This window comes from Megascapheus bottae, unplaced genomic scaffold (genome assembly GCF_031878675.1).
Source record: "Megascapheus bottae isolate mThoBot1 unplaced genomic scaffold, mThoBot2.hap1 HAP1_SCAFFOLD_262, whole genome shotgun sequence".
Lineage (NCBI taxonomy): Eukaryota > Metazoa > Chordata > Mammalia > Rodentia > Geomyidae > Megascapheus > Megascapheus bottae.
In genome coordinates this window covers 23,431-43,354 of record NW_028327449.1, presented here as the reverse complement: position 1 = coordinate 43,354, position 19,924 = coordinate 23,431, and the positions used below count along the sequence as shown (strand labels likewise).

The 19,924-nt window shown below is 55.2% G+C and overlaps 2 protein-coding genes and 2 non-coding genes across 8 annotated transcripts; 2 read left to right on the top strand and 2 right to left on the bottom strand.

The window, feature by feature from the left end:
• Nucleotides 1–320: 320 nt before the first annotated feature.
• LOC150039820 (melanoma-associated antigen D4-like) lies at nucleotides 321–7,426 on the bottom strand. 3 transcript variants are annotated; one of them, XM_090327569.1, is made up of 13 exons: nucleotides 7,307–7,426; nucleotides 6,101–6,416; nucleotides 5,023–5,829; nucleotides 4,402–4,608; nucleotides 4,212–4,275; nucleotides 3,930–4,009; nucleotides 3,445–3,536; nucleotides 2,745–2,824; nucleotides 2,619–2,661; nucleotides 2,160–2,222; nucleotides 1,414–1,528; nucleotides 788–1,218; nucleotides 321–527 (listed from the first exon to the last, which is right to left on the bottom strand). In XM_090327569.1, exons 2-13 carry the CDS (start codon nucleotides 6,308–6,310, stop codon nucleotides 518–520), a joined length of 2,202 nt encoding a protein of 733 aa, XP_090183695.1. In that variant the 5' UTR covers nucleotides 6,311–6,416; nucleotides 7,307–7,426; the 3' UTR covers nucleotides 321–517. The 3 variants fall into 3 exon arrangements, with proteins under 3 accessions (XP_090183695.1, XP_090183696.1, XP_090183697.1); XM_090327570.1 differs by having other exon boundaries at nucleotides 6,101–6,341; XM_090327571.1 differs by lacking the exon at nucleotides 321–527 and having other exon boundaries at nucleotides 784–1,218.
• Nucleotides 1,745–1,873, bottom strand: LOC150039821 (small nucleolar RNA SNORA11). The gene has a single exon (XR_016534218.1). It is a non-coding gene; the product is annotated as a small nucleolar RNA SNORA11 (small nucleolar RNA).
• A 1,137-nt stretch (nucleotides 7,427–8,563) lies between the features above and the next one.
• On the top strand, nucleotides 8,564–15,662 carry LOC150039818 (melanoma-associated antigen D4-like). 3 transcript variants are annotated; one of them, XM_090327573.1, is made up of 13 exons: nucleotides 8,564–8,683; nucleotides 9,650–9,890; nucleotides 10,163–10,969; nucleotides 11,384–11,590; nucleotides 11,717–11,780; nucleotides 11,983–12,062; nucleotides 12,456–12,547; nucleotides 13,168–13,247; nucleotides 13,331–13,373; nucleotides 13,770–13,832; nucleotides 14,464–14,578; nucleotides 14,774–15,204; nucleotides 15,456–15,662. In XM_090327573.1, the coding sequence occupies exons 2-13, from the start codon at nucleotides 9,681–9,683 to the stop codon at nucleotides 15,463–15,465; spliced, it is 2,202 nt and encodes a 733-aa protein (XP_090183699.1). In that variant the 5' UTR covers nucleotides 8,564–8,683; nucleotides 9,650–9,680; the 3' UTR covers nucleotides 15,466–15,662. The 3 variants fall into 3 exon arrangements, with proteins under 3 accessions (XP_090183699.1, XP_090183698.1, XP_090183700.1); XM_090327572.1 differs by having other exon boundaries at nucleotides 9,575–9,890; XM_090327574.1 differs by lacking the exon at nucleotides 15,456–15,662 and having other exon boundaries at nucleotides 9,575–9,890; nucleotides 14,774–15,208.
• Nucleotides 14,119–14,247, top strand: LOC150039819 (small nucleolar RNA SNORA11). The gene has a single exon (XR_016534217.1). It is a non-coding gene; the product is annotated as a small nucleolar RNA SNORA11 (small nucleolar RNA).
• Nucleotides 15,663–19,924: the final 4,262 nt, after the last annotated feature.

The following is a 19,924-nucleotide window of genomic DNA, read 5'->3' as shown; positions in this document are numbered from 1 at the left end:
GGAAGGACAGGACACCACCCCTTCCCCTTTCCTCTCTTGCCAACCTGCTGGCTCTCCTGGACAACCCTTAGAGGCATCACGTACCCACGTGCAGGGGCAGAGTCTCTGAATTCAATGCTTCCACACTCAGATGGAACCTCCAACAGCTCCCAGCATCCTACCATGTACCTGTGGGCATTTTCTGTGGATGTGGGGCTCACTGGGTCTTATTTGAACTGCAGAAGTCTCGTGGGTACCGGCCCAGTGTTGGGGCAGCTTTTTGGTGTTGGTGTAGGCGTCTCATCACCACAGCCATGCAGGTAAAGGAGGGAATAGCCGCATTAACTTTGCAACTTTAATGTAGCACTGATACCAAAAGTCAAACACACAAGAAACAACACATGAGGAAAGCAGGAAGGGTGAGGGAAACTTCATCTCCTATGGTCTCTCCAAGTCATGGGGTGAAGTGCCTGGAGTGCCAGGTGACAGGGAGTCTGAGGAGGCAATCTGGCTGGGTGAGGATGATGGCTGCAATTCCTCAACGCTGTCTAGAGCACCAAGAACAATGGAGAGAAAGTGGCTCAAACGCACAGCAAGCAAGCAAGGAGGGACGCGAAACACACACACACACACACACACACACACACACACACACATACACACACACACACACACACCAGTGTTTCCCCACTAGCACTGCTACCCACTCCAGGCCCCCCCTCCCGGTCCCCACTACCCCCCCTCCTGCAGCAGTCCCACACCATTCACTGTCCTCCTGCAGGGCGGCATTCCCATTTAAAAATCTTACTGGACCCAAGAGAAGAAGCTGGCACCAGCTCTGGCAGCATTTCTGGTCCGGATGGTGGAGCTGGTGCTAGGGCCATCCAGGACGCTAGTACTGGCCCCAACATTGGTGCCGCTGCTGACACCAGCTCTCCATGTGGCTCTCCTGTTGGCACGGGTGGTATTCAGAATGTACTGATGGTACCTGGCCCAGAAAGCAAAGGGGATCCGGGCCCAGGCGTCACCAAAATCCCCATCCTCATCCCAGGTCAGCAGCTCGGCTTGGATGTCGTCCCAGCTCCACCGCCCAATCAGAGCTTCATTCCCGATGTTCATCTGAGCCCTCATCTGGGCCCTGGCATGTTCCTCAGCCATATCCGCATCCATCGTCCTGAAAGCATCGTCCACAGCCTCCAAGAAATGAGTCTTCCACTCCCGGGGATCTCGGTTCTGGTGCTGAGGTGGGAAACAGCACCCTTAATGACAGGACATCTCACACTCCGGAAGCACTTGCTGCCTGCTCGCTGCCTATGGTGCCCTGCACTCCCGGTCACCATGGCAACAGCAAACAGAACTAGGATCTGGCCTCAAGTGTTCAGCGCCAGAGCATGCCATTCTGGCACCTGACACCTAACAGAGGCTCTCTAGTACCTGGGCAATGAATCTCAGGACTCTCATCTTGCTGGTCTCATGGCAGGCTCGCAAGCCCCAGGTAAACTCATACTCCAGTGTGTTGCTGTTAGGAATCTTCTTGTATTCCAGGTACCTGAGGGTGAAAGGAAAATAGCCCTTGCCGCCAACCAAACAGACCTGTTGTTGACCTGTTGGGCCCCTCCTCCACCCTAGTGCTGCAACTCAGACCACCCAGGGGGCCAGCCCTGCCCCAAAGCCCCCGAATCGCTCAGGACACCATGGCCTCCAACAGGGAGGCCTCCACAGCCTTATGCCAGCCCGGGGTCCAAGTGGAGTTGCAGAGGGGGAGACTTGTAGGGTGCCTGCTCACAGAGAGGGCACAGATGTCGTGTCCCTCATCACACCGGCCCCAGATTCCTGTTGGGTGCGTTGTAAACAGCGGAGCCATTCTCCAGGCTCCCTGCTCTGAGCACACCCCACTGCCTGGATTCTGACAGAGGTCTGGACTGGAAAAAGGGATCATGAGCCTTCCTGTGCACTCTGGCATGACCCGACAAATGCACACGCACGAAAATGAAACCACACACACACACACACACACACACACACACACGTATAGACAGCCCCCCCATGTCCCTCACATCCCCTAGTCATACCTGTAGCAGAGGGAAGCCTCTCTGTAGTTTACCAAAGCTATCAAGGATAGCTTTCTCTGATCTCCGACCAGTACCGAGGAACACAGAAAAATGGGACGAGGTACTTACTTCTGCTTCACAAAGTCATCTGTGATGAGCTTCCGGAGATCGCCGAGGAATGGGTGCCTCACCCTGAGGGCAAACAAAGAAATTCACAACTAGTAATGGACAGAAGCACTCCCTGGTATGGTGGTGAACTTCCCTACCCACAGACCACCCTCTTAGAGGACCAGACACATAGCCGAGGCCAGATGACTGGTAGTCTGGGATGCCCTATAGAAAGGGCCTGGCGGACACCTCCCACCTCTTGTTGTCTCCCTGACATTTCCACGGGGGACCGAGATCTGAGTGGGGCTGAAAGTTCCCCGACCAACAGCTAACATCATCCATCCTGGTGAGGCCCTCTGCTCTCCACCTGGACCAAGGTGTTCTACTTTCCTGCATCAGACCCCAGGCTACTTGCAGTACTTCGGGCTTCCTCTACCAGAAGGCAGCCCTGAGGGGCAAGGAGCAGAGAGCCGGTCATACCCAGGGCGAAGTCCCATCTTGCGGAGTGCTTCCCACAGGACAGCTGTAGGGGAAGATGGGGTACAGGGGTTTAGCACACAAAGGTGAGACCATGACCAATCCCCTAATTTGAGGGTTGGCGCTCACCCTCACTGGCACGGTTGCCATTCATGAAGATGATGCCTAGAATCACCAGGAGGAGACCCAGCCGGGGAGTGTCCTTGGTCCTGAGGGTAGACGAAGAGGGAAGCTGTCCAGAGGCCATTTCTTCCACGCTGCAGCCTACTCAATAACTAGCTTCTCCCAGATTTCCCAGCAACAGGGGAAATATTCCTAGCCACACATGGGGTTGGCTTCCCGATGGCAGACAATTAATTCACATCCCGAGAGCCTGAGCTTTGATCACCTCATCTAGAACAAGGGTATGCCCATATTGCCTCTCCAGGGTTCCGAAGGGGACAGGGTGAGGCCATGGCCGGGGGGGGGGGGTAGGAGCAGACAGAAGCTACAAAGCCCACAGCTGGACGTCCAGCGGCAGATGCCCACCTTATTGACACCGTCTGCCTCCATATCTGTGCTCAACAGGCATCTCCTGGGCTCCCACCCTGCCAAGCCTGGACCATGTGCATGGAAGCAAGAATCAAGCCTCTCTTTTCCCACAAGTTGAGGGGAGGCAGAGGAGAAATCCCTACAACAGTGGAACCCCAACAAGCTGCCTTTCATCCAGCTGACCCTGCATGCCACGCGCTGAGAAGGAGAGCTCTCCCGGGCTCTCCAGAGCTGTGTTCCTGTCTCTGGGAGGATGGGGTACTTCCAGAGAAACCACTGCCCTCTCCTGTTTCCTTACTTTCCCAGGAGGCGAGCAGAAGAATCCCGTGTGCACACAAGAATGTACAGGTGCTCCTCCTTGTCGATTTCCTTCAGGTGTATCCCAAACTTCTACATGGCCAGAAAAGAGTGAGATGAAGCCAGGCACCAGACATTGTGCAGTCACAATGTTTCTTCAGCACAGGAGTTCACAGGGGTGCACAAAGGTGGGAGAAGACAGGGCTCTGAGGGCTGCTTGAGGGAGCCCTGGCACAGGTAGACAACCAGCCCCAGCTCAGGAGCTGGCAGAGGGACGCTGGGAGAGCAGGAAAAGAAGGCAGCAGGGAAGGGGCTTGTGACACCCCGCTGCTTCAGTGAGAGCTAAAGTGGACTAGGGCTGTGGGAGGAGGCTTCTGCAGAAAGCACAACACCAAATGGGCCTGGGGGTGCCGAGGGGGGAGGGGAAGGGAGAGAAAAGCTGTCCCGCTGCCCTTGTGGCACATAGCCTCCCATCCTCTCACCCACCTTTTCCAGAGTGTAGGTGGCTCGTTCAATGACCTCAGGAAAATGCTCATCATATTCACGGATGACGTCCTTTAGCATATCTAAGGAAGGGAAGGTTTGGGAAAGGCACCTGAGTCGAGTGGGGGCCCAGACCTGCAGCACGTGGGCCAGTTGTGCTGAAGACAGCCTTTCAGAATCCCACTCTGCAGAAGTGGAGGAACCCACCGTGGCCAGAGGACGATGGTGTCTATGCAGAATAATGCCCGCAGAGTCTGGGATGGCAGAGGGGCACAGGCTGCCTACCTGAGCGCTTAATGGGGATCTTCTTGTAGTCCTTAATCATCAGGTATTTTACCAACTTATTTGCCTGGACAAGAAGGAACACAAGGGTGGGTTGAGTTTGGGGGAAGTTGTTGTCAGGACATGGGTAACCGCCACAGAGGCTGGCCCACGGGAGCAGGCAGAGGGAGAGGGTGAAGGGCGGACTTCTTACCCTCTCTTGCAGAAGAGTCACATTGCGAGGGGGCAGGCATAGCACGTGCCTTGAGGGGACCTGGGACCGAGAGCCCACGGGGGGCCCGGGAACCAACTGAGCCTGTGCTGTCAGTGGGGGCTGCAGCACCCTCCAGTCTGGCGGGGTCACGGGGGGTTCTCTCTCCTCCTCCTCACTGCTCTCGTATTCGTCATCCAGGTGCTTAGACTGGAAAGAGAGCGGGGTGGGGGGGTGGGAGGAGAGAGAAAACAGATCTCCAGACTCTCCTTGCAGTAACACTCAGCACCCAATTTATCCAAAGCAGGCACTTGGTAGTGTAACAGCAGTACAAGCAGTGGCTGGCATGAGCCCACCAGGTGCCAGATTGGGAGCCAACACCTCTCCCACCAGCCCAAGGACAGAGACTTCAGAACCAAAACACACTCAGGAAAGGTACGCTGGAGATACATAGGCATAGGCATGCTGAGAGGGGAGGAGGGAAGGGAAGGGGGTGAGGGAAGGTGACCTGAAGGGTGGACAGGGGCAAGGAGATGAAGAATAAGTGGAGAGGAGGAGAGAAGGGGTTAGGATGCAGGAAAGAAGAGGAGCCCGAGAGCAGCACAGGTGGTTGGGATGTTTCACCTTCTTCGTCCTCTTGCCTCCCATCCTGGCCCAGGGCTCAGTGCCCTGTTGAGCAGTGGCAGCTGCCCCCTCAGGCTCAAGGGTGCTTGTGGCCATCTTGGACTTGGCAGCAGCTGGTGCTGTGACATTCGGAGGCTCCACCCAACGAGTCTTGGCCAGAGCCTTCCCAGACTTGGTAGTCTTGGGCTGAGAGGCTTCCCCCTCCCTGGCAGATGGGGCAGGTGTGGCCTGAGGCACACCCAAGGCAGTACTGGAGCCCCCTGTGGTGGCCTCTGGGACTGAGGCTGGTCTCTTGGGGCATGGGAAGGCCATGCCACTGACACCTGCTGGCTGAGTGAAGTCAAAGTCATCATTCTGGTCCAGGAAGGCTGTCTGGGGCGGGGTAGCATCCATCTCCTTGGCTCTTGGAGCCGGAGAGGAAGCACGAGCTGTACTAGGGCCCTCGGCAGCAGCCTCCTGCGCTGGGGAGGGTGCAGGAGACTGCGTGGAGCTTGCCAGAGCCTCCTCACTGGCAGCTAAGGGTTGGGAGGTCTGTGGGGAAGCCAGGGTGGGCTCAGGAGCAGCCTGCTGAGCCTCAGCACCTGTCTCGGACTGGGTATCCAGCAAGTGGTTAGCGACCACCTGAGTGAAGGCCCTGCGGGCAGCTCGTGCAGCAGCCCGCGAAGCTCGGTTGGAGGCAGCAGAGCGGGCTATGTTCTCCTGTCGGGCTCGGGTCTCTGCCTCACTGGACAGGGTGTCTGGATCCAGCTGCAATGCCTCCACCAGGGTCTGAGCCAGTACAGGGTTCTCCAGCTCCCACGGCTCGTTCTGCAAATCCAGAAGGCAGGGAGGGGAGGGAAGAAAAAAAAATACACGCTGGCATCCTGGGTGAGCTGGGCGGCCCAGTTCCCCCCCCCCCTCTCCCGTCCCCCAGCAGCAGTCAGTCCTGGCCTCCCTCAAGACCTTCCAGAAACCCCTCCTCTGAGTCGGACACCTGGTCATACCTTCTGAACTCAGCCAGCCCTCCCGTCATTCACCTCCCCTCCACAAGCCACTGGGTCCAGTCCAGGGCCAGCAGGGACCTGGGGAGAGGCCTCACCGATAAGATGCGAAAACCTGAACCCAAGGTATCAAAGGCTCTGAGGAGGTGGATGTCAAAGCTGGTGAGGGTTCCATAGCCACCAAAGGCTCCAAATTCTTCATAGTCGTTTCCCCCAGCCATCTCCTCCGCTCGGCCTCGGCTGCCACCCTCATCCATGTCTTCCACATTGGCATTTCCTGGCTGCACCCTGTATCTTCCCTCAGCCATGCTGTGGGTCCCAAGGAGGAGTGAGCTCGGCCTGTGAGGGAGGGTGAGGCAGCTGCAGGGGTGGGGAGGGGGGGCGGATGCAGGCGCAGGCTGGATCTCTCCCGGGCTGAGAGAAGACAGCAGTCATCAGGTTACCAAGGCAATACTAAGCAGCATCAGAGCAGGGGCTAATGGGATGCTTGGGGTGGGGGTTGGCGGCGGCCATGATGGGGTGCACTGTCAGGGGCAGAGCCGGTGCTGTGCTGAGGGATAGAGGAGCTCTCTGGGGAGACACTGCGCTGAGAGGGAACCAGGGCATTTGGATGGGTGGGCTCCCTATCAGTGCTTAGAGTAGAAGAGCTGATGTAATGGAGGGCTGGGTTCGCTAAGGGGATGCCTTAAGACAGGGGGAAACAAAGGGCTACAATTTAAGGGCCTGAGCACCAGACGACTGACACCAAAGGGGAGCAGATGGGAGAGCCAGTGAACAGGGACAGGAGAGAAAAGCTTTGTGAAAAGGAATCCCAAGGACTGGGTGGCCAGGTCCGGGCGGATCATGGGGGTGGGGATTCAGCCCATTCCACCTGGACTCGGGGTTGGACTGGGGCATCTGGGATGGATGGGACGGGGCCCGTGGACCTAGGCAAGGCTCCAAGTTGGAACCCTGGAGAGCTCAAGTCCAAGGACCGAGTCTGAAAACAGACAAGCGCTCTGTTCTTTCGGAGTAATCTAGGAGCGAGCGGTGGAGGTGGGGGCCTCGGGTCCAAAGAAGCTCAGCTGAGCACATTCGGGTCTGCTCGGGATCCTGGGCTCCAGTTGCCACTCCGGCTCAGATCTGGGTGTCTGGGTGTGATGGTCATAGGGGCGGCGGTGGAGGAGACTTTGGGTCTCATGGGGTCCAGGTTCTGAGGGAACCCGCTTTGTTCACACACCGAGGGACCGGGAATCGGGGGGGGGGGCGTAGCGCATCGCGTTTCAAGCGCCCTGGCTGCATCGGGTCTGGAGCTGGGTCCTTACCTTCTCTGGGGGCTCCAATGGCGTCAGACCTCAGCACCAGGAACCAAGCAGCTGCGCCCTCGCACACTGCAGCTGCCAGCACAGCAGCTCAGACCACCCCGCCCCTTGGCTTAGCGAACCTCTCTCCCTCCCCCACGCTCACCCCCACCCCCTGCGCCGCACAAATTACTCCACCCCAACCCAGCAGCCCGGATCCTGCGCATGCGCGGACCCCCTCCAGCCCGCCAGCTTTCTCAACAAAAGCCCTTTCCTCTAGGTCTCCAGTGCGCATGCGATTTTGCCGGAGGGTGGAATGTCAGGGCGATGGCAACAGCTTTCACCCTCCTTCTCTGACTGCAAGCATGCAAGCTATGCAAGTTAGCTCAACCCGTTCAATGATTTATCCTCCCCCTCCCACTCTGCTATTACTCAACATGCTTCAGTTTCTGCTCTTCCACCCAAGCTCCTTCAGGCTCATCTTGGATGTTCTATGCCCCATTTCTGCAACAGCACCCCTTAGGCCACAGTAATAAAGTCCCTAGCAGGTCTGCAACTGTGAAAATCATAACTCTGTGGTGCCCAGAATATGGACAATATCATAGACTATCCACTACCCACTTTAGGTCCCCCAACCCAATGGGGACATCTTGGAGCATAGACAAAATTCACCAACAACACTGGACTTAACTGAAAATGAAAAATTTGGATCTGGTCTTCTTAACTGTCAAGCCCACACATGTTTAGCTGGAGACAGAGGGCGCAAATATTTAATTTTCTGTCCCCACAAGCGTCTGCTACAAACATCCAGTAGGCACAAGAATTTGCGCATATTGGCTGCAAACGTTGCTCTTACTGTTTTCCTTGTTTTTCACACTAAAACATCGGATTCATTGAAGTTGAATACTCTAAGAGACAGATCATGCATCCTGACATATGATGCATAGGTACTCCAGCGCAGAAGAGGGGAGAGGAACTCACTCTATTCGCAGTTACGAATATCCTGGCCCAAGTTTTGGCTTTTCACGTTACTACTCCATTTAGAAGAGGACAGATGAAAGAAATGTGGCAGGGAAGAAGTGTCCCCACCCACAAGCTGTTGCTGACATTCCACCCTCCGGCAAAATCGCATGCGCACTGGAGACCTAGAGGAAAGGGCTTTTGTTGAGAAAGCTGGCGGGCTGGAGGGGGTCCGCGCATGCGCAGGATCCGGGCTGCTGGGTTGGGGTGGAGTAATTTGTGCGGCGCAGGGGGTGGGGGTGAGCGTGGGGGAGGGAGAGAGGTTCGCTAAGCCAAGGGGCGGGGTGGTCTGAGCTGCTGTGCTGGCAGCTGCAGTGTGCGAGGGCGCAGCTGCTTGGTTCCTGGTGCTGAGGTCTGACGCCATTGGAGCCCCCAGAGAAGGTAAGGACCCAGCTCCAGACCCGATGCAGCCAGGGCGCTTGAAACGCGATGCGCTACGCCCCCCCCCCCCGATTCCCGGTCCCTCGGTGTGTGAACAAAGCGGGTTCCCTCAGAACCTGGACCCCATGAGACCCAAAGTCTCCTCCACCGCCGCCCCTATGACCATCACACCCAGACACCCAGATCTGAGCCGGAGTGGCAACTGGAGCCCAGGATCCCGAGCAGACCCGAATGTGCTCAGCTGAGCTTCTTTGGACCCGAGGCCCCCACCTCCACCGCTCGCTCCTAGATTACTCCGAAAGAACAGAGCGCTTGTCTGTTTTCAGACTCGGTCCTTGGACTTGAGCTCTCCAGGGTTCCAACTTGGAGCCTTGCCTAGGTCCACGGGCCCCGTCCCATCCATCCCAGATGCCCCAGTCCAACCCCGAGTCCAGGTGGAATGGGCTGAATCCCCACCCCCATGATCCGCCCGGACCTGGCCACCCAGTCCTTGGGATTCCTTTTCACAAAGCTTTTCTCTCCTGTCCCTGTTCACTGGCTCTCCCATCTGCTCCCCTTTGGTGTCAGTCGTCTGGTGCTCAGGCCCTTAAATTGTAGCCCTTTGTTTCCCCCTGTCTTAAGGCATCCCCTTAGCGAACCCAGCCCTCCATTACATCAGCTCTTCTACTCTAAGCACTGATAGGGAGCCCACCCATCCAAATGCCCTGGTTCCCTCTCAGCGCAGTGTCTCCCCAGAGAGCTCCTCTATCCCTCAGCACAGCACCGGCTCTGCCCCTGACAGTGCACCCCATCATGGCCGCCGCCAACCCCCACCCCAAGCATCCCATTAGCCCCTGCTCTGATGCTGCTTAGTATTGCCTTGGTAACCTGATGACTGCTGTCTTCTCTCAGCCCGGGAGAGATCCAGCCTGCGCCTGCATCCGCCCCCCCTCCCCACCCCTGCAGCTGCCTCACCCTCCCTCACAGGCCGAGCTCACTCCTCCTTGGGACCCACAGCATGGCTGAGGGAAGATACAGGGTGCAGCCAGGAAATGCCAATGTGGAAGACATGGATGAGGGTGGCAGCCGAGGCCGAGCGGAGGAGATGGCTGGGGGAAACGACTATGAAGAATTTGGAGCCTTTGGTGGCTATGGAACCCTCACCAGCTTTGACATCCACCTCCTCAGAGCCTTTGATACCTTGGGTTCAGGTTTTCGCATCTTATCGGTGAGGCCTCTCCCCAGGTCCCTGCTGGCCCTGGACTGGACCCAGTGGCTTGTGGAGGGGAGGTGAATGACGGGAGGGCTGGCTGAGTTCAGAAGGTATGACCAGGTGTCCGACTCAGAGGAGGGGTTTCTGGAAGGTCTTGAGGGAGGCCAGGACTGACTGCTGCTGGGGGACGGGAGAGGGGGGGGGGGGAACTGGGCCGCCCAGCTCACCCAGGATGCCAGCGTGTATTTTTTTTTCTTCCCTCCCCTCCCTGCCTTCTGGATTTGCAGAACGAGCCGTGGGAGCTGGAGAACCCTGTACTGGCTCAGACCCTGGTGGAGGCATTGCAGCTGGATCCAGACACCCTGTCCAGTGAGGCAGAGACCCGAGCCCGACAGGAGAACATAGCCCGCTCTGCTGCCTCCAACCGAGCTTCGCGGGCTGCTGCACGAGCTGCCCGCAGGGCCTTCACTCAGGTGGTCGCTAACCACTTGCTGGATACCCAGTCCGAGACAGGTGCTGAGGCTCAGCAGGCTGCTCCTGAGCCCACCCTGGCTTCCCCACAGACCTCCCAACCCTTAGCTGCCAGTGAGGAGGCTCTGGCAAGCTCCACGCAGTCTCCTGCACCCTCCCCAGCGCAGGAGGCTGCTGCCGAGGGCCCTAGTACAGCTCGTGCTTCCTCTCCGGCTCCAAGAGCCAAGGAGATGGATGCTACCCCGCCCCAGACAGCCTTCCTGGACCAGAATGATGACTTTGACTTCACTCAGCCAGCAGGTGTCAGTGGCATGGCCTTCCCATGCCCCAAGAGACCAGCCTCAGTCCCAGAGGCCACCACAGGGGGCTCCAGTACTGCCTTGGGTGTGCCTCAGGCCACACCTGCCCCATCTGCCAGGGAGGGGGAAGCCTCTCAGCCCAAGACTACCAAGTCTGGGAAGGCTCTGGCCAAGACTCGTTGGGTGGAGCCTCCGAATGTCACAGCACCAGCTGCTGCCAAGTCCAAGATGGCCACAAGCACCCTTGAGCCTGAGGGGGCAGCTGCCACTGCTCAACAGGGCACTGAGCCCTGGGCCAGGATGGGAGGCAAGAGGACGAAGAAGGTGAAACATCCCAACCACCTGTGCTGCTCTCGGGCTCCTCTTCTTTCCTGCATCCTAACCCCTTCTCTCCTCCTCTCCACTTATTCTTCATCTCCTTGCCCCTGTCCACCCTTCAGGTCACCTTCCCTCACCCCCTTCCCTTCCCTCCTCCCCTCTCAGCATGCCTATGCCTATGTATCTCCAGCGTACCTTTCCTGAGTGTGTTTTGGTTCTGAAGTCTCTGTCCTTGGGCTGGTGGGAGAGGTGTTGGCTCCCAATCTGGCACCTGGTGGGCTCATGCCAGCCACTGCTTGTACTGCTGTTACACTACCAAGTGCCTGCTTTGGATAAATTGGGTGCTGAGTGTTACTGCAAGGAGAGTCTGGAGATCTGTTTTCTCTCTCCTCCCACCCCCCCACCCCGCTCTCTTTCCAGTCTAAGCACCTGGATGACGAATACGAGAGCAGTGAGGAGGAGGAGAGAGAACCCCCCGTGACCCCGCCAGACTGGAGGGTGCTGCAGCCCCCACTGACAGCACAGGCTCAGTTGGTTCCCGGGCCCCCCGTGGGCTCTCGGTCCCAGGTCCCCTCAAGGCACGTGCTATGCCTGCCCCCTCGCAATGTGACTCTTCTGCAAGAGAGGGTAAGAAGTCCGCCCTTCACCCTCTCCCTCTGCCTGCTCCCGTGGGCCAGCCTCTGTGGCGGTTACCCATGTCCTGACAACAACTTCCCCCAAACTCAACCCACCCTTGTGTTCCTTCTTGTCCAGGCAAATAAGTTGGTAAAATACCTGATGATTAAGGACTACAAGAAGATCCCCATTAAGCGCTCAGGTAGGCAGCCTGTGCCCCTCTGCCATCCCAGACTCTGCGGGCATTATTCTGCATAGACACCATCGTCCTCTGGCCACGGTGGGTTCCTCCACTTCTGCAGAGTGGGATTCTGAAAGGCTGTCTTCAGCACAACTGGCCCACGTGCTGCAGGTCTGGGCCCCCACTCGACTCAGGTGCCTTTCCCAAACCTTCCCTTCCTTAGATATGCTAAAGGACGTCATCCGTGAATATGATGAGCATTTTCCTGAGGTCATTGAACGAGCCACCTACACTCTGGAAAAGGTGGGTGAGAGGATGGGAGGCTATGTGCCACAAGGGCAGCGGGACAGCTTTTCTCTCCCTTCCCCTCCCCCCTCGGCACCCCCAGGCCCATTTGGTGTTGTGCTTTCTGCAGAAGCCTCCTCCCACAGCCCTAGTCCACTTTAGCTCTCACTGAAGCAGCGGGGTGTCACAAGCCCCTTCCCTGCTGCCTTCTTTTCCTGCTCTCCCAGCGTCCCTCTGCCAGCTCCTGAGCTGGGGCTGGTTGTCTACCTGTGCCAGGGCTCCCTCAAGCAGCCCTCAGAGCCCTGTCTTCTCCCACCTTTGTGCACCCCTGTGAACTCCTGTGCTGAAGAAACATTGTGACTGCACAATGTCTGGTGCCTGGCTTCATCTCACTCTTTTCTGGCCATGTAGAAGTTTGGGATACACCTGAAGGAAATCGACAAGGAGGAGCACCTGTACATTCTTGTGTGCACACGGGATTCTTCTGCTCGCCTCCTGGGAAAGTAAGGAAACAGGAGAGGGCAGTGGTTTCTCTGGAAGTACCCCATCCTCCCAGAGACAGGAACACAGCTCTGGAGAGCCCGGGAGAGCTCTCCTTCTCAGCGCGTGGCATGCAGGGTCAGCTGGATGAAAGGCAGCTTGTTGGGGTTCCACTGTTGTAGGGATTTCTCCTCTGCCTCCCCTCAACTTGTGGGAAAAGAGAGGCTTGATTCTTGCTTCCATGCACATGGTCCAGGCTTGGCAGGGTGGGAGCCCAGGAGATGCCTGTTGAGCACAGATATGGAGGCAGACGGTGTCAATAAGGTGGGCATCTGCCGCTGGACGTCCAGCTGTGGGCTTTGTAGCTTCTGTCTGCTCCTACCCCCCCCCCCCGGCCATGGCCTCACCCTGTCCCCTTCGGAACCCTGGAGAGGCAATATGGGCATACCCTTGTTCTAGATGAGGTGATCAAAGCTCAGGCTCTCGGGATGTGAATTAATTGTCTGCCATCGGGAAGCCAACCCCATGTGTGGCTAGGAATATTTCCCCTGTTGCTGGGAAATCTGGGAGAAGCTAGTTATTGAGTAGGCTGCAGCGTGGAAGAAATGGCCTCTGGACAGCTTCCCTCTTCGTCTACCCTCAGGACCAAGGACACTCCCCGGCTGGGTCTCCTCCTGGTGATTCTAGGCATCATCTTCATGAATGGCAACCGTGCCAGTGAGGGTGAGCGCCAACCCTCAAATTAGGGGATTGGTCATGGTCTCACCTTTGTGTGCTAAACCCCTGTACCCCATCTTCCCCTACAGCTGTCCTGTGGGAAGCACTCCGCAAGATGGGACTTCGCCCTGGGTATGACCGGCTCTCTGCTCCTTGCCCCTCAGGGCTGCCTTCTGGTAGAGGAAGCCCGAAGTACTGCAAGTAGCCTGGGGTCTGATGCAGGAAAGTAGAACACCTTGGTCCAGGTGGAGAGCAGAGGGCCTCACCAGGATGGATGATGTTAGCTGTTGGTCGGGGAACTTTCAGCCCCACTCAGATCTCGGTCCCCCGTGGAAATGTCAGGGAGACAACAAGAGGTGGGAGGTGTCCGCCAGGCCCTTTCTATAGGGCATCCCAGACTACCAGTCATCTGGCCTCGGCTATGTGTCTGGTCCTCTAAGAGGGTGGTCTGTGGGTAGGGAAGTTCACCACCATACCAGGGAGTGCTTCTGTCCATTACTAGTTGTGAATTTCTTTGTTTGCCCTCAGGGTGAGGCACCCATTCCTCGGCGATCTCCGGAAGCTCATCACAGATGACTTTGTGAAGCAGAAGTAAGTACCTCGTCCCATTTTTCTGTGTTCCTCGGTACTGGTCGGAGATCAGAGAAAGCTATCCTTGATAGCTTTGGTAAACTACAGAGAGGCTTCCCTCTGCTACAGGTATGACTAGGGGATGTGAGGGACATGGGGGGGCTGTCTATACGTGTGTGTGTGTGTGTGTGTGTGTGTGTGTGTGGTTTCATTTTCGTGCGTGTGCATTTGTCGGGTCATGCCAGAGTGCACAGGAAGGCTCATGATCCCTTTTTCCAGTCCAGACCTCTGTCAGAATCCAGGCAGTGGGGTGTGCTCAGAGCAGGGAGCCTGGAGAATGGCTCCGCTGTTTACAACGCACCCAACAGGAATCTGGGGCCGGTGTGATGAGGGACACGACATCTGTGCCCTCTCTGTGAGCAGGCACCCTACAAGTCTCCCCCTCTGCAACTCCACTTGGACCCCGGGCTGGCATAAGGCTGTGGAGGCCTCCCTGTTGGAGGCCATGGTGTCCTGAGCGATTCGGGGGCTTTGGGGCAGGGCTGGCCCCCTGGGTGGTCTGAGTTGCAGCACTAGGGTGGAGGAGGGGCCCAACAGGTCAACAACAGGTCTGTTTGGTTGGCGGCAAGGGCTATTTTCCTTTCACCCTCAGGTACCTGGAATACAAGAAGATTCCTAACAGCAACACACTGGAGTATGAGTTTACCTGGGGCTTGCGAGCCTGCCATGAGACCAGCAAGATGAGAGTCCTGAGATTCATTGCCCAGGTACTAGAGAGCCTCTGTTAGGTGTCAGGTGCCAGAATGGCATGCTCTGGCGCTGAACACTTGAGGCCAGATCCTAGTTCTGTTTGCTGTTGCCATGGTGACCGGGAGTGCAGGGCACCATAGGCAGCGAGCAGGCAGCAAGTGCTTCCGGAGTGTGAGATGTCCTGTCATTAAGGGTGCTGTTTCCCACCTCAGCACCAGAACCGAGATCCCCGGGAGTGGAAGACTCATTTCTTGGAGGCTGTGGACGATGCTTTCAGGACGATGGATGCGGATATGGCTGAGGAACATGCCAGGGCCCAGATGAGGGCTCAGATGAACATCGGGAATGAAGCTCTGATTGGGCGGTGGAGCTGGGACGACATCCAAGCCGAGCTGCTGACCTGGGATGAGGATGGGGATTTTGGTGACGCCTGGGCCCGGATCCCCTTTGCTTTCTGGGCCAGGTACCATCAGTACATTCTGAATACCACCCGTGCCAACAGGAGAGCCACATGGAGAGCTGGTGTCAGCAGCGGCACCAATGTTGGGGCCAGTACTAGCGTCCTGGATGGCCCTAGCACCAGCTCCACCATCCGGACCAGAAATGCTGCCAGAGCTGGTGCCAGCTTCTTCTCTTGGGTCCAGTAAGATTTTTAAATGGGAATGCCGCCCTGCAGGAGGACAGTGAATGGTGTGGGACTGCTGCAGGAGGGGGGGTAGTGGGGACCGGGAGGGGGGGCCTGGAGTGGGTAGCAGTGCTAGTGGGGAAACACTGGTGTGTGTGTGTGTGTGTGTATGTGTGTGTGTGTGTGTGTGTGTGTGTGTTTTCGCGTCCCTCCTTGCTTGCTTGCTGTGCGTTTGAGCCACTTTCTCTCCATTGTTCTTGGTGCTCTAGACAGCGTTGAGGAATTGCAGCCATCATCCTCACCCAGCCAGATTGCCTCCTCAGACTCCCTGTCACCTGGCACTCCAGGCACTTCACCCCATGACTTGGAGAGACCATAGGAGATGAAGTTTCCCTCACCCTTCCTGCTTTCCTCATGTGTTGTTTCTTGTGTGTTTGACTTTTGGTATCAGTGCTACATTAAAGTTGCAAAGTTAATGCGGCTATTCCCTCCTTTACCTGCATGGCTGTGGTGATGAGACGCCTACACCAACACCAAAAAGCTGCCCCAACACTGGGCCGGTACCCACGAGACTTCTGCAGTTCAAATAAGACCCAGTGAGCCCCACATCCACAGAAAATGCCCACAGGTACATGGTAGGATGCTGGGAGCTGTTGGAGGTTCCATCTGAGTGTGGAAGCATTGAATTCAGAGACTCTGCCCCTGCACGTGGGTACGTGATGCCTCATAAGGGTTGTCCAGGAGAGCCAGCAGGTTGGCAAGAGAGGAAAGGGGAAGGGGTGGTGTCCTGTCCTTCCCACTGAGGAGGACATGTTGAAAACCATGCGTATGCCACCTAGACTGCCTGTTCATTCATTGCCTGGGAAGGAGTAGAAGCCTGTTAGGAGATTTGTCACCCTTCCCCAGAAGTTGCTCCCCTGAGGTGTGAGGCCAGATGTAGGTAGTGGGCGTGGGGACTGAAAACCCTCCAGGTGCAAGGCAGCGAGGGAAGAGACAGGGTGACCTAGAAGTAAGAGCTCAGTTGCAGCCAAAGTCAGTTTTCACAGAGCCCCACACACCCGGGACAGAGGCAGTGAGCAGTGTCAGGCTCCCTGTTTCTGCCTCCCCTTCTTCAAGCAGCTAACGCCCAGAAGAGAAGAGCCTGGTTTGTATTTCAGCTACACTCTAATCCTGACTTAGTGCAGGTACATGAATGGTGCAGCCCAGTGGAAAATGAGCCCTTGGGTCTGTCTGCTTAATAGTGATTAAGAATTTCAAGGTACTGACAGGAGAGCATTAAAGTGGAGTGGAAGTCAGTTTGAGTGTGGGACTGCAGAGGTCACACACCCGAGGTCTGACCCTATTTTGTTATTGTTGTTGTTGGCAGTGGTGGTGGCACTGGTCATGGGGCTTGAATTCTAGGCCTGGGCTCTGTCCCCAAGCTCTTCAGCCCAAGGCTAGGGCTCTACCAGTGTCATCCTCCTGAATAGCTGGGATTAGAGGCTTGAGCCACCGGTGTCTGTCCTGACCCTGGTTTTCTTACAGGCTTGGGTGATAGGTGTCCAACTCTTTTCTGCTCTCCAGTAGTCCACTGACATTCTGAGATTCTTACAAAACCCAGTGTCAGAGTTACACACACACACACACACACACACACACACACACACACACTCTCATACACTGTCATAGAAATGGAATCCTCTTCTCTTTCAATGATTGAGATCATGTGAGATAGGAAGATCACTCAAGGTGGTGAGTTTCACACAATGTGGCTGGGACCTGCTGGGACATAGCTGAGAAGAGTAGGCATGTTCTCAGTAGGCCTTTTCTGTCATTAGGTGTGGAACTGGGGAGTGGTAGGCTATAAGTACCTAAGGCTTTTCCTCAGTTTCTCTTGGTGTCTTCCCTTCTGGCAAACTTTGACTGTGCCCCCACTTCATGTTTTCTTATTTGACAGAAAGTACTCAGGACTCCAAATGGTGTCAGATCCATAGAGTAATACCGCAGGCAGCTCCAAGCTGGTTGGTGGATGCATGGGATACCTACCTACTCTTCCCAGGGTGGATTCCACCAGTGGCCCAAACCATACCTGTGTATGGGATGGAGCTTAGTGCTGGCTGGGCCAAGAGAAAGGGAGCAGCCTGACTGGCTGAGAGCAGGAATAGGATTGCCTTGGGAAAGGCAAACTGACTGTGGATCCCATGGGAGTGTGGCAGGGGAGAAAGGTGAGAAGATAGGGAAATTATAATCTTTTGAGTACATATTAAAAGGGCTAGACTCATAAGCTGCTGCCAGGAAGCCCTTAGCGTCCCTGCCTTTAAATGCTAAGTTGCCAGGACTGTCTGACCTAAAAGGTACTAGCTATCTAACACTATCCTCTCCTTTGAAATGGTTAAAAAAAAAAAACCCTAGTAACTCTCTGTCTCTCTGTACATGGAGAGACAGTACAATGAGCCCCTTATCTGAGCAAATGAGACAAAATAGCTCACCTGTGGGCCCTATGTTTTGGGTAGGCCCCAAGATATCTCCACATTTTAGAACAGCATAGAAACACCAGTCTTGGGTACCCACATCCATTGCCCAAGGATTGCCGATTGCTAGATGTGACCATCTATGTTCCACTACCTCGGAAAGAGTAAAAGACAGGGGGGTAACAACTGCCATTTTGAGTCTTTAACTCTCATTTCCCGCATGAAGAGCAAGAAGGGTTCAACTCTGTTATACTAAAATACATCTTTGCAGAAGCATTTGCCTTGTGAGACTGTCCTTTTTGCCCAATACCCTGAGACGATTTTCATACGTGGATCTCGAGGACCTGTGGTTTTGTGTGGCAACTGGGAAACCAAGGGAACCCCACACCCATTCAGCGGTGTCACGAAGCTCAGGCAGGGCACTTGGCGACCTTGACTCCTCACTTACCCTCAAGACTAGACCATGTCTCACCTTCTAGTCAAGGCGTTCCACAGGCACCCCACCACAAAGGCTCGCATTTCTCATACGCTCATGCTTGAGGTTTGCATGGCCCTTGTAGGTAGGTACCGTGTGTGGCAGTGGCAGCCGGGATTGTTTCCCTGCTCTGCCTGACCTCAACTCATGGACAAACCTTAGTGGGGTCAGTCACTGGCTTCCACTTATTGATGATTATTCAGAAGGTTGTTCTGAATATCCATGCTCAATTCCACTGGGAGCTTTGTTGCCATCTAGCAGCATCCTGGGAGGAGGGGCTGATCAGACCCATTGTGTGGGTGCGTGGATGATGAGCCTGTAGCTCCCAGAAGGATGTCACTGGTCTAAAGTCACACAGCCAGAAACTAGCAGCACAAGGACTGAAACCTAGCAGGCAAGACTTGCTTTGCCTCTTGCAATCTGTCGTTACCTTGGATGGGCTCACAGCGTCATAGCGGTGACACACCTTCCGGCTCCTCACTCCCCTGACACCAGTCCTCCTGATCCCCAGGTTGCAGGCCCCAAATCCTATTGCACTCTCACTGGTGCTCTGGGGTCCTGTCTCCCCTCTTGAATGGCGTGGTAAAATGAGAGCAGAGAAAGGACATGACTTTCTTGAGTTCTCTGGCCCAGCTCTGCCACTGGCCTATGAGTGATCTGGGCTCAGCCTCTTCCACTGGCCATCGCCTACGTTTTCTAACACACATATTCAAATGGCCAGCCCAATTAGTATTGGTTTTTCTCCTTCAAAATGAAAGATGAGGCCCCTATATATTTCACGTACCTTTCCTTTCTCCTGTGGATAAGTTACAGATATTCTTGCTGGGTCCTTAGTTTGTCATTTCATTTTTTTAATGACAAAGAACAGAACTCATAAATCTGAGGAAATATGCTCGGAGAGTATTTTGCACATGGTTACTACTTCTGAGTTATAAAAGTAAGTGAGTGTTCTGGACCTCAGAACATTCACTGAGCCACCAGCATTTCCTTGCACAAGACCTTAACTTTAGAATTTTTAGATTCATATTTAGGATCTGAAGAAATGTAAGAGAAATACAAATCATACAAAGTATCTTTTCTGACTACAGCAGAATGTAGCCAGAACCCGAATCCAGGAGGATAATTGCAAAGTTAACAAAATGGTTGAAATTAAAAATATCCACTGGGTCATAAACCAAATATTATCATGAGGCCAATAAAAGCAAAAGCATAATATGCCACAGCTTGCCAGATGCAAAGAGAGCTAGATTCAAAGGGAAATTTAGAACAGAAAATCGTTATTTAAAAAATGATTTCTCGGGCCGGGAGTTTGGCCTAGTGGTTAAAGTGCTTGCCTAGCATGCATGAAGACCCGGGTTCGAGTCCTCGGTACCACATACATAGAAAAAAGCTGGAAGTGGTGCTGACGCTCAAGTGGTAGAGCTCTAGCCTTGAGAAAATCCAAGGACAGTGCTCAGGCCCTGAGCTCAAGCCCAGGACTGGCGAAAAAAAAATGATTTCTCATCAAAAACCTCATTTTAGTTTAAGGTTCATACCTTTCTACCTTTTAGGTGGACAGAAATCTGCACCTTTGCTTGGCTTCATCTTTGTCTTTCTTTCTCTCTCCCCTCATGCTTCCCCCCTCTCTCTGTGTCTCTCTCTCTTTGTCCCACCCCCCCCCCCTCTCTCTCCCTTCCCCCGCTCTCTTTCACACACACACACACACACACACACACACACACACACACGATCTCTTGACATTTAGGGCTTCATTGGATTAAAGCGCCTCATCTTGGCTTTTTCATTCAAATCAGATTGTCTACCACTGGAGCTC